The following is a 12,690-nucleotide window of genomic DNA, read 5'->3' as shown; positions in this document are numbered from 1 at the left end:
GAGTTATAGGGTCTTTTGACTGGCCGGATACTACATTGGATCATTCTCTTTGCTTACGTACATTTTCCCTTTGCCTACACACACACACTCACACCGAATAGTCGGGCCTATTCTTTAAATATTCTCGTCTGTCCTCATACACCTGACAACACTGAGGTTACCAAACAATTCTTCTTCACCCAAGGCCGCTGGACAGTTAGAGTGCAGTAACGCACTGTAATTGTTCAGCGGCCACTTTCCTCTTGGTAAGGATAGAAGAGACTCTTTAGCTATAGTAAGCAGCTCTTCTAGAAGGACAATCCAAAATCAAACCATTGTGCTCTAGTCTTGGGTAGTGCCATAGCCTCTGTACCATGGTCTTCCACTGTCTTGGGTTAGAGTTCTCTTGCTTGAGGGTACACTAAGGCACATTATTCTATCTTATTTCTCTTCCTCTTGTTTTGTTGAAGTTATTATAGTTTATATTTATTTTAATGTTACTCTTCTTGAAATATTTTATTTTTTCTTGTTTCCTTTCCTCGCTGGGCTATTTTCCCTGTTGGAGCCCCTAGGCTTATAGCATCCTGCTTTTCCAATTATGGTTGTAGCTTGGGAAGTAATAATAATAATAATAATAATAATACATGTATAAATATGTGTATATGTATATTCATACATATAAAACATAAAGTATATGTAAATAAATACTTATATCTTACGTAATATATATATATATATATATATATATATATATATATATATATATATATATATATATATATATATTTACGTCTATATGTATGTATATACATACATATAAATATATGAAAATGTGTATATACTTATATCTAAATCTATATCTATCTATCTATCTATCTATCTATCTATATATATATATATATATATATATATATATATATATATATATATATATCCATGCATACAGACATATTATACTGTCTACATATGTATATATAGCGAATAAAAAAATATACAGTATATACATAAGCACAAGCAGACATATATATATATATATATATATATATATATATATATATATATATATATATATATATATATATATATATAGTATATAAAATAATGTTTATATTATAAAGAGTGAACGTTCATTACCTATGTTGTTTGTGTGCTTACACATACAAGAACGTTTGTGAGCCTAAGTTAATAGTCGTAGCCTACATGTAGTATTATTTGACCATCGTTAACCCAATTGTGCAGCTAACGGAAACATTTGAAATGTAATCTATTGGAATAACTTTTCCCAAAATGAAGTGAAAATGTTATCCTAATTTTTTATCTTAATTTACGTCATTTAATCTGAATTTGTTCTTTATCGCCACCTGAATTACGTCAACTAATTTCGTCAAATTTGAATTTACATGTAATTGAATCCCATTATGTAATACAGGAAAGTATATTAATAAACTATGCAGAAAAAGTATTGTTTTGCTTTGATTTAATGTAAGAGTGAGAAACGACTTCCTAGCAGAATTAGTCCTATGGACACAATCATGTGGAAAAATAAATTCACCGTTTTGAAACTATATAATATATTGATAGGGGGGGGGGGTGGAAATAAGAGAAGAATTAGTATTGAAATAAAAATTACAAAACGAAAAATTATCACACTATAATCTCTCTTCAAAGCAAGAGCTGTGGAAATTTTCGGAACCCTCACATAACTCATGAGAATGGTTTTGAAGTTTAATGCACCCAAATTCTCTATTTTGATCTAGTATTTTTCCCCTGGAAATAATATACAGTAGACTTCACCTAGACGTATGAATTACATTACATCAACTGAATAATGATGAAGAACTTATAAAACACTTTTATGTACCTGAGGGACTGCATTTTCTTGATGTAGCTGCCTCATGATGAATTACTGTAGTCCAAGGTTGATGTAGTATGAACCGCGGATTATCAGGAGACAACACTTAACAGCACCAGCACCAGGCCAACACTGACTGAGGTAGCTAACTGGTGCAAAGGCAGAGGCCCGAGCCAGAGGCTGGTTGAGAGCGAGCTCTTTGGAAACATGAACAGTCACTCTTCGATGCGCACATTGGCCCCCCCTCCACACCCCCGAAAATTCCCCCCGGAACTCTTAAAAAAGACTCTTCCCTTGCACAGGATTTCGCTCGCTTTCCATGGCTGTCTGTCTATGTAAGCGATGAATTGACAGATGTTTTATATGCAAATACGGGTTTCTTTTGCTGAAGACATAGTTGAGGTTCGTTCCCCACATCTGCTCTACAAATCTGGCAGTGAAAATTTGACGTAGATGGTATTTCGAGGGGGAACAGTAAGACTGCACGAGTGAAAAACTCTCACTACGCCGATAGAACGAGGTCCAGTACTTTGACAACATTAAAAGAAAAAGAAAAAAATATTATTGTCCTTTCACCGGTTTTCCTTAAAGTGAGATAAGTCGGATGAAGACCACACCTACAGCAATGATCTAGTTATTTCAACATGCATTTCAAAATATTCCCAGACGAATATGCTGGACTTTTCCCATCCGCTATTTCATATTTTTTCCCAACACAGATGTTTCGAAACTTAGATCTTGATATATATATATATATATATATATATATAGAGAGAGAGAGAGAGAGAGAGAGAGAGAGAGAGAGAGAGAGAGAGAGAGAGAGAGAGAGAGAGAGAGAGAGAGAGAGAGAGAGAGAGAGAAATTTATATCAACTCCACAGTAAAATTTCTAATGAACTGAGAAAGAGAAAGAAAGATTTTAAAAGAACAACCTCAATATTTTTTTCATCTTAAATATCATTTCTTAGTCAACACGAGGGTAAAAAAAGGTTCTTTGATTTCATTATGCTTATCTTCATGTGGAAATGCATAAAAATTTTAGGTAAGTGAGATTTTGGTATCTGCTACCAATGAATTACCCTTTTCATTTTATCTAATTATCTAATATCATTAGTTTTAGCCAATAATACCATTTTTTTTTTCTGTAAGATTTAGTCACTTCTCAGATTGCATATGCTTACGTACAACTCCAAAAGCCGAATATTATAACATTGGTGCTACAAATAATTCCGTAATTATTCATATTGCATGAACATGGCTGCTTGCTACACGGCTGATAATCATGGGAAAGTGTAGCAACTTGTAGTAACGTTATCGGCTTGCCTTGATCACATTTCAAAATTATGCTACGTTATCGTAACTATCTTGCATTGAATTCTCATACATAATTGGGAACTTAAGCTTTTGTTGATGCTTTTGCGATATACTGTATGTGTTTTGTTTTATTTTGGAAATTATGAAAAAAAAATTTGGAGTACTCATAAATTGAGAGACAGATATATATGTATATATATATATATATATATATATATATATATATATATATATATATATATATATATATGTGTGTGTGTGTGTGTGTGTGTGTGTGTGTGTATGCACACATACATATATACCTGAGTAAGGATATTATATACATACATACATACATATATATATATATATATATATATATATATATGTATATATATATACATATATATATATATATATATATATATATATATATATATATATATAATACCTGAGTGAGGATACCTTAACGTTTGTGTGTCGCCCTGATCAGCAAGGCTGTACTCTTCAGGGACGCCCATCCTATGTTGGTTTGCTGTGAGCGATCACACAAAAGTCTCTCACCATCACCAGTCCGCAGTTGGCCAGCATGGTAATGAAAACTGGCCGAACCCCAGACATGAATAAGAACATCCCTGAGGCCTTTGTCCTGCAGCGGTCTAGAAACGTCTGCATCTTTTGTTGTAATTGTGTGTATATGCATAAGTGTGTGAATATATATATATATATATATATATATATATATATATATATATATATATATATATATATGAATCTTTGAGATACTACCGCTAGAGTTATGGGGTCCTATGACTGGCCAGACAGTACTACATAACACCCTTCTCTCTGGTTACGGTTCATTTTCCTTTTGCCTACACATACACCGAATAGTCTGGCATATTCTTTACATATTCTCCTCTGTCCTTATACATCTGACAACATTGAGATTACCAAACAATTCTTCTTCACCCAAGGGGTTACTGTAGCCTACTATCATTGTTCAGTGGCCACTTTTCTCTAGGTAAAGGTAGAAGAGACTTTTTAGCTATGGTAAGCAGCTCTTCTAGGAGAAGGACACTCCTAAATCAAACCATTGTTCTCTAGTCTTGGGTAGTGCTATAGCCTCTGTACCATGGTGATCCACTATCTTGGGTTAGAGTTCTCTTGCTTGAAGGTACACTCAGGCACACTATCTTATTTCTCTTCCTCTTGTTTTGTTGAAGTTTATATAGTTAATATAGGTGATATTTATTTTAATGTTGTTATTCTTCTTAAAATATTTTATTTTTCCTTGTTTCCTTTCCTCACTGGGCTATTTTCCCTGTTGGAGGCCCTGAGCTTATAGCATCTTCCTTTTCCAACTAGGGTTGTAGCTTATCAAGTAATATATACAGTATATATACATATATATATATATATATATATATATATATATATATATATATATATACACTTGTGTATATGTGTGTGCGCGCACGAGTAGAAATCTTACAAACACATACACATTATGTATATATATAAATATATAAATATATAAATATATATATATATATATATATATATATATATATATATACATATGTATGTATATATATATATATATATATATATATATATATATATACTGTATATATATGCAGACTTGTTTACAGTTATTCAGTCTTGCCAACAATAACCGACATTCCATCGAGGCTGATTAACATTTTGAAAGGTCACTCACCCCATTAGTCATCAAGATGTTGATATGTTACATCTCCAAGATAAAAATACACATTCAACATCTCAATCATATATAGCCTTTAGCTTTACCATTATCATAGCAATAATTAGAATTCTAATAATAGAATTTCTCATTTCTATATTCACTTGATGTTCATATTGCTTCTCCAGAACCCAGGTTTAATTTAATAATTTTCAAATTTTATCGCTTTCTTTCGCTTCAAGAAATACTTGCCCAGTACTTGCCCTTAAAGGAATAGAGTCATCTAGCGGTAAGTGGTAATAACCCCAGCTGCCGCGTTAGGAAGTATAGTTTTATTGTCGAAGTCATTATCCCACCTCTTAATACTATGAGTCAATGGGGAGGAGGGTGGGCATGTATATGAACGTCCGGTGATTATATTCTCTCTAAAGGAAGAGCCCGTGTCTTGCTATTGGCAAGGCGTTCTTAAACGAACGAACGAACGAAGGTTGATTATCGAAATAAAAAATTTTGTTAATAAGATTCTAATTATTTCTATGAATCTCCAATGATGTTATGTATGCTGACTCCCACACTCTGTTGGAAGTAGGGCGCAGGCCGCGCAACAGAGGGAAAGAGAAGGATAAATCTTTGTAAGCAATGCAACGAGGCTAAGGGTTACTAACCTCGTCTAGAGACTCTAGATGTAGATGACCCGGCTTCCTACCACTTACCGCTAGAGGGCTTTATTCCTTCATTAAGAACATACATTTCTTGAAGCGAAAGAAAATGGGAAAATTTTAATTGTTCAAATTTTACTGTTAAAAACAATAATTGTTATTTTTATTTTTAGTATTATTATAATGACTATTCAGTAAATATATGATACTTAATCTATAGCCAAATACACAAACCATATATTTTCCTACTTGTCATCTGGTGCTTTATCCATATTGACCATGAATATTGAGACAAAGTTTTACTACCCCCAATTATGAAAACAATAACGGGGATCGCAGTGGGAAACCTAGGTTTTTGGGTGGGAAAACACTAAAAAAAGAGTGATTTGCAGCCATAGTAATGGTCAGAAATGCATATTAAACACACGATAACCAGTTGGAAAAATATAGAGTTTCTATAAGTGGCTAAAAATTAAAGTATCATAATTACCTATAATTCATAGATATTTTTTTTCCACCATGGCTCGCTTAGTTTGCAAATAAACATAATTCCACTGCTCCTGTCTTCTCACAAGCGGTGCACGGATGTGCTGCATTTCGGTGTGTCACTATTAAACTATCATTAATACCTATGATTTATATCACATTCCTCAAATTATTTCTGATCCGCTGTGGCTCGCTTGGCTTGGAAATAAACTATCTCACTGCTCCTCTGTTATGGCAACCGGTAGCCTACATGGATGAGCTGCTCATGTCTAACACGTGGGTCATTATTTTGGGAATCTTTTTTCCTTTCACGTGAGCAACTATAGCTATATACTAAACGGAGGGAGTTTTCAACATAGTAAATTGCCGAAATACATGAAATTACATTAAATTTCGAAACAGATTGTACTTCCCTTTTGGAGACGTCTTCTTGTGACGGTAGTCATGCTGGAACTAAAGGGGAAGGTGGAAAAAATGGCTGTTGTAGAACAATATCTGGGAACTTATGCATAAATATTAGGAAGCTCTTAATTGGTTAAAAACAGCTGACGAATATGTCATCGCAAAAATATAGAAAGCTCCCCAAAGCGATTAAAAACAATGCATCAGACTGATGGCGAGTTACCACCTAACCAAAAAGAATAATTATTGCTAGATCTCTATAATATATATTCTGTCGTTCTCGACATTGAAAGCCTCATGTATCAGCACCTAAGAGCTCATAGTTGAATAAGACAGAGGACTTACAATGGACTTACGACTCCGAAATATTGTTTCACATTTCAATCGATCGATACGTAAGGTATTAAGTCCCACACTCCACTAATCATAAAGAGAAAAATGCCAAAGTAGCCAGCACACACACATTTTAATAGCGAATACCGGTTTCGCTATAGATTAGTGTATCATATACTAACCAATTGTTCTCAAAACGAGCAAAAAAAAAAATTATAAAATAAAGACTTGCCAAGATAGCTTGAGATTGTCATTTACATTTAGTTAAAAGCTACATGAACATATGTCAATGGGGTATCATCTCGAAGGAAGAAATAGAAACTAATAGCAGAGGTAAATGATCGTCATTTACTTCTGCTTTTAGTTTCATGATTTAAAACTGACGTATTTTGGTTTAGGAATTATGACGTGGATTTCCAACAACTGTCATTATAACCGTGGGATCGCTGCACTTAGGTGCAATATTTAACCCCACCTCATGAAAAATAGTCTATTCTATTTCCAAAAACAGTTGATGTTTATGCGAATCCATTTTATCAGAATAGCCCGTTTTCCAAGTGCTAATCGCATAATGCTCTTTCAATCATAACAGTTGCTATGGCCTACGCCACTAAAGAAAATTGGACTTCCCTTTAAATATGATCTTGTGAGCAAAGCTCTTAACAAAGTACAATTTTCATAAGATTTTTTGAAAACATTTAATTGTAAGCAAAGGTTTAATCGTCTGATAAGAATTTCAATGTATAGACTATCTACTGATTACCAACAACACATGTTCAATCTCAGGGTCAGCATTGAAAATGGTAGAAAACAAATATTTTAGGCATTTCACTTTCGCAGCCACCCACGAATCCCTTTAATAATTTGTTGATATAGTTTGTGTGTGTGTGTGTGTGTGTGTGTGTGTGTGTGTGTGTATATATATATATATATATATATATATATATATATATATATATATATATATATATACATAGTTTAAATTGCAGGAACACGTGATAATTGTTAGGTGTAGGCTAAGGTGCAACGGGGCAAATAAAATTATATATAAATCATAATTGGTGTTTGTTATATTCAATTCCTCTTTAAACTTTTCTTAATATGCACCAGAACGAGCTCATTCAAAATTTAGACCTTGTGTTTAATTTTCCAGTGTGGTAATTTACATACATATCATTCATACACACACACACATACTTACACACACAACAAGAACAACAACAAATGTAGCCGTTGCAAGTCCACTGCGGGAGAAAGGCCTTAGTCAATTCCTGTCTAGAGTTTGGCCAGTTTTCATCACCATGCTGGCCAGTACTGGTTGGTAATAATGTGAGGTTTTCGTCTGATCGCTCGCAGCAAACCAACCTAGTATGGGTGGCCCTGACTGGTACAGCTTTGCTGATCATGGCGATACACAAACTCTTTCACCTTTTCACTGCGTACGTGTACTAAAAGGTATGTTGTAGACAATGAACCCTCCTAACCAGTAATTTTTTGCATTCCAGGAAATGATAAGTATAAGTAACTCCTTCGGTTCACTCAATAGGAAAAGGAGTTACGGAATACTTCCCAGAAGTATAAACATATCAGGAACCTGCAGAAGCATTACAAAATACAACTTTTTCCAACTCTCCTTTAGTGTAACTTCACTTTCAAATCACTGACATAACACAATAACAGATCTTCTCGTGTTAAAAATCAGTAAATGTATGTTGTTGGTTAAGAGGCGATTTTTAATGGACGTTTACCAACTTCATAATACAGATTTCCCTCTCGTTAAGCAACAGAATATGAGCTTTCCAAGGTATGCTACTTATCACCTAACCAAAAAGAATAATTATTGCTAGTTCTCTATAAGAAATTTATGTTCTGGCGTTCTCGAAATTGAAAGCCTAATGCATTAGCACCTAAGAGTTCATAGTTAAATAACAAGTCAGAGGACTTTCAACCTTCAGGTGATCTGTTGTTTACGATGACTAGCTAGAGACATGCGTCTACTTTCGCTGGAGTCAGCTGCAAGGAATTCTTTTGCTAGCAGCTTTCCCTTGGGCTGTCTTCAGCTGTAAATATTAATCTATTCTTGGACTTCAATATTGCATTTTCTTTTTCTAAATATCCAAATCACTTAGTCAATTTCCCATAAAAATGCTTCATAACTGTCACAGCATCTTATTGTCATCCCATTAATCATTATATATAAAATGATGTTTCCACAAACGTACTGTACATTTCACTGTGACGAGCCAAGACTGGAGGCGCCACAAAGAGGAAATCTGGCAATGTCTTACTTTTAGAAAATTGCCGGAAAGGAAACTTTTTACGACCTCCGTCACGTGTGAGTTTCCACTGGCTAACTAATTTAGGTGTCGCTACATAATCGGATTCCTAGATTTCCTGTTCTACTTAAAAATAATTGTATAGCTACATCATCATCTTTTCATTGTCATTTATTTACAGTTTCCCACTGAACGAGACAAAATATTAATTTGCATGGCTCAAAGATTATACATATTTCGAGAGAGAGAGAGAGAGAGAGAGAGAGAGAGAGAGAGAGAGAGAGAGAGAGAGAGAGAGAGAGAGAGAGAGAGAGAGAGAGAGAGCAAATTAAAATAACCGTATTAATGTACAAATAATTCGAGGCTGGGGTATCACGTAGACATCAGATAAGAGCGCCAGCTTGTCTAAGTTCTGCAGATAAAAAATAGTTCAGAATTCCAACTTATTCACATTTACATCACGTGATCAAACAGATCCCGAGATTGTATATTGAAAAAAAATTACCATGCTGTAAACCATCTCTCTCTCTCTCTCTCTCTCTCTCTCTCTCTCTCTCTCTCTCTCTCTCTCTCTCTCTCTCTCTCTCTCTCTCTCTCTCGATAAAAACAGAAAATCACATGTCATGTGTACACAAAAATGAAGGAGGTCGAATATTGAATGGCGCAATCAGCCATTGGGCACCGTAGCAAAGTGGTACAGTGATTAGCCTATGTTTATCACAAGAGTGAATCCACCTCGGTATGCCTCCTACTAATCCAGCTAGCTGTAAATTGGTATCAGCAACGGGGGGGGGGGGGGGGGTTAAGAACACGCGTGGCTGGCATCCTCACTTATTGGCTAAGAAACTGGAGGATGTTGTCCTTCTGGGGCTACCTTGCTTTCCCAACTAGGGTTTTAGCTTGGCTAATGATAATAATAATAATAATAATAATAATAATAATAATAATAATAATAATAATAATAATAATAATAATAATAATACCCTCTTCTATGAAATGTATATATATATAATATATATATATATATATATATATATATATATATATATATATATATATATATATATATATATATATATATATATATATATATATATATATGTGAGTGTGTGTATATATATACATATATAACAAATGCAGCCATTTCTAGTCTACTGCAGGACAAAGACCTCAGACATGTCCTTATTCATCATGTTTGAGTTTTGGGAGACTTGTCTGATCGCTCACAGCAAACCAACCTAGTATGGGTGGTCTTGCCTAGTATAGCTTTGCCCATCATGGTAAGACATATACCCTTTCATCACATTAAGGTATCCCCACTCATAAAAAAGAGCACTGAATTTAAACAAAACCTATAAATAATCCCAGAATCAGACATGCCTAAGATTTACTGTACAGAAAGTCCATAGCTACTGTACGGGACTGGAAAATTCATCAAATATTTTCTAAGGCCGAAACACATTCTTTTCCAACTCGTCCTATTCAGAGGCAAAACTTTTGTCTTCCACGTTCATATGAATGCTCCGCTAATTTATTTTGTGTACTAGTTCCGTACAGATGGAAATTGCATTAACGTTTTTCTCAAAAAATGAAGCAGTCCAGGGTTTTCCTTGAAAGGGGTTCGAAGCATTTCAAATGAATGATATTGGCTACCATCATCATCATCATCTTCTCCTACGCCTATTGACGCTAAGGGCCTCGGTTAGATTTCCCCAGTCGTCTGTATCTTGAGCTTTTAAATCAATAATTCTCAATTCCTCATCTCCTACTACGCGTTTCATAGTCCTCAGCCATGTAGGCCTGAGTCTTCCAACTCTTCTAGTGCCTTGTGGAGCCCAGCTGAAAGTTTGATGAACTAATCTCTCTTGGGGAGTGCGCAGAGCATGTACAAAACATCTTCATATATCTCCTATCATTATCTCATCCACATATGGCACTCAAGAAATCTCTCCTATACTTTTATTTCTAATCCTGTCCTGCCATTTAACTCCCAATATTCTTATGGGGGTTTTGTTCTCAAATCTACAAAATCTGTTGGATATCATTTCATTTTTATACCACTACTCATATTCATACAGCAACACCGATCTCACTGAACTGATATATAGCCTGATTTTTATAAGTAATTTCAGGTGATTTGATTTCCAAATTCTACTTAACCTGGCCGTTGTCTGATTTTTTTTTTCAATCTTTCATTAAACTCCAGTTCCAAAGATCCTGTATTAGAGATCAAAGTTCCTAAATATTTAAAAGATTCCACCTCATTAATCCTTTCTCCTTCCAATGATACTTCATCTCCCATTGCATATTCCCTTCTCATCATCTCTATCTCTCTTCTAATTATCTAGAGCCCAACCTCACGTGGTATTTCAGGCATTCTGGTATACAAGTTTTGCAAGACCTGTGGTGTTCTGCTAATAAGGACAACATCATCAGCATACTCTAGTTCATGTAATTTCCTGTTAGCAATCCAGTCCTATCCTTCTCCACCATCCCCAACTGTTCTATGCACTACAAAATCCATGAAGAGGATAAACAACATAGGTGACAACACATCCCCTTGGAGTACTCCACTGCTCACTGTAAATTCGTATGATAGGACTTCGCTAACATTAACTTAGCACTCGCTATGCTCATGAACAGACCATCAAATTTACATAACTGAGAGGAACTCCATAAAAATGCAGATCTCTCCACAAAATTGGCCGGTGCACACTATCAAAGGCATTTTCATAGTCCACAAATGCCATCAAAAGTGGATTTCTATAATCTACACATTGCTGTACCATATACCTTAAAATTTTGTCAGTACAACTTCTACCTTTTCTAAATCCTGCTTGTTCATCTCTGTTTTATAGCTAGATGCAGATTACCCTTGTTTTCAGTCGTGTAATGAGTGTGAAAACTATTATAAAGAAACGAAGAAAACTATAAGTTTGCAGCTCCAGGATCATCCCATTAATGCAAATAATTCGGAGTAATTCAGATAATGAATAAATCAAAATACGCTGTTATATTATATTTTCCGGATAAAAAGTCTTGCCTAAGTGCCAAAATGGCCGTTGCTAACATTTTCTTATTACTCAGGATGTAAACAGAGGTATTAAGGTGCTGGCGAAAACAGTATTTCAACTTTCTTGGCGCTGTGGCTTACTGGTTATTCTCATAACCGAAATGAGAAATGTCTTATCTAAAGATAGAATAACTTGAATAAGTCTAAAATTACCTTCGATTTTCTTTCAAAATTGCTAGTAGGCTTCCAGCGGATCTTTTCTTACAAGGTGTCTTGTTTATACAAGCTAGTGGAGAACTGATAAGTGTTCGGAAATGAACGTCATCTTGGTATCTTATCCTTATCTTATCATCTGGTATTCATTGGTCAGTTATTTTAATAGTCCTCAACAACAAAGTCAACGCAAGCATTAAGGTTTTTAGTGTATGACATCAATACTTGAGGCTATATAAATCATACAGTAATTTAATTTACAAGAATTGGTTTTGTTGCATAAATGACATTATAATTAACACTTATGCCTGTGTTGATACAGCTACCTACAAATATTCATACTTCCCTTTTCTTTAGCAATAGACAAAGTACGAAAATCTGGTGTTCACCATATGGTACCATCGCTTCTTCCCCGGCCCTAATAAGAAAATTTTTCCATTCTACTGATATTGGCTGCCTTGATATAGTTATTGTAATCTGTAA

At 34.6% G+C, this 12,690-nt stretch overlaps 1 protein-coding gene across 2 annotated transcripts in view; it reads right to left on the bottom strand.

Moving 5' to 3' along the window:
- The window catches only part of LOC137650098 (low density lipoprotein receptor adapter protein 1-like), a 41,222-nt gene extending 28,935 nt beyond the window's left edge, over window positions 1-12,287 (bottom strand). Inside the window, exon 1 of one of the 2 annotated variants that reach the window (XM_068383213.1) lies at window positions 12,208-12,287. Coding sequence is in view for 1 of the 2 variants with exons in the window: in XM_068383203.1 (XP_068239304.1) it covers window positions 1,841-1,876 (36 nt within the window). In the remaining variant the exon portion in view is untranslated. Of the gene's footprint in view, window positions 1-1,840; window positions 1,999-12,207 lie in introns of those variants that run through there. The other variant, XM_068383203.1, reaches the window with a different exon arrangement.
- Between the last annotated feature and the right edge of the window lie 403 nt (window positions 12,288-12,690).

The sequence above is a fragment of the Palaemon carinicauda genome, chromosome 1 (assembly GCF_036898095.1).
Source record: "Palaemon carinicauda isolate YSFRI2023 chromosome 1, ASM3689809v2, whole genome shotgun sequence".
NCBI lineage: Eukaryota > Metazoa > Arthropoda > Malacostraca > Decapoda > Palaemonidae > Palaemon > Palaemon carinicauda.
The sequence above is the reverse complement of the archived record's forward strand: the minus strand, read 5'-3'. Positions and strand labels throughout refer to the sequence as shown.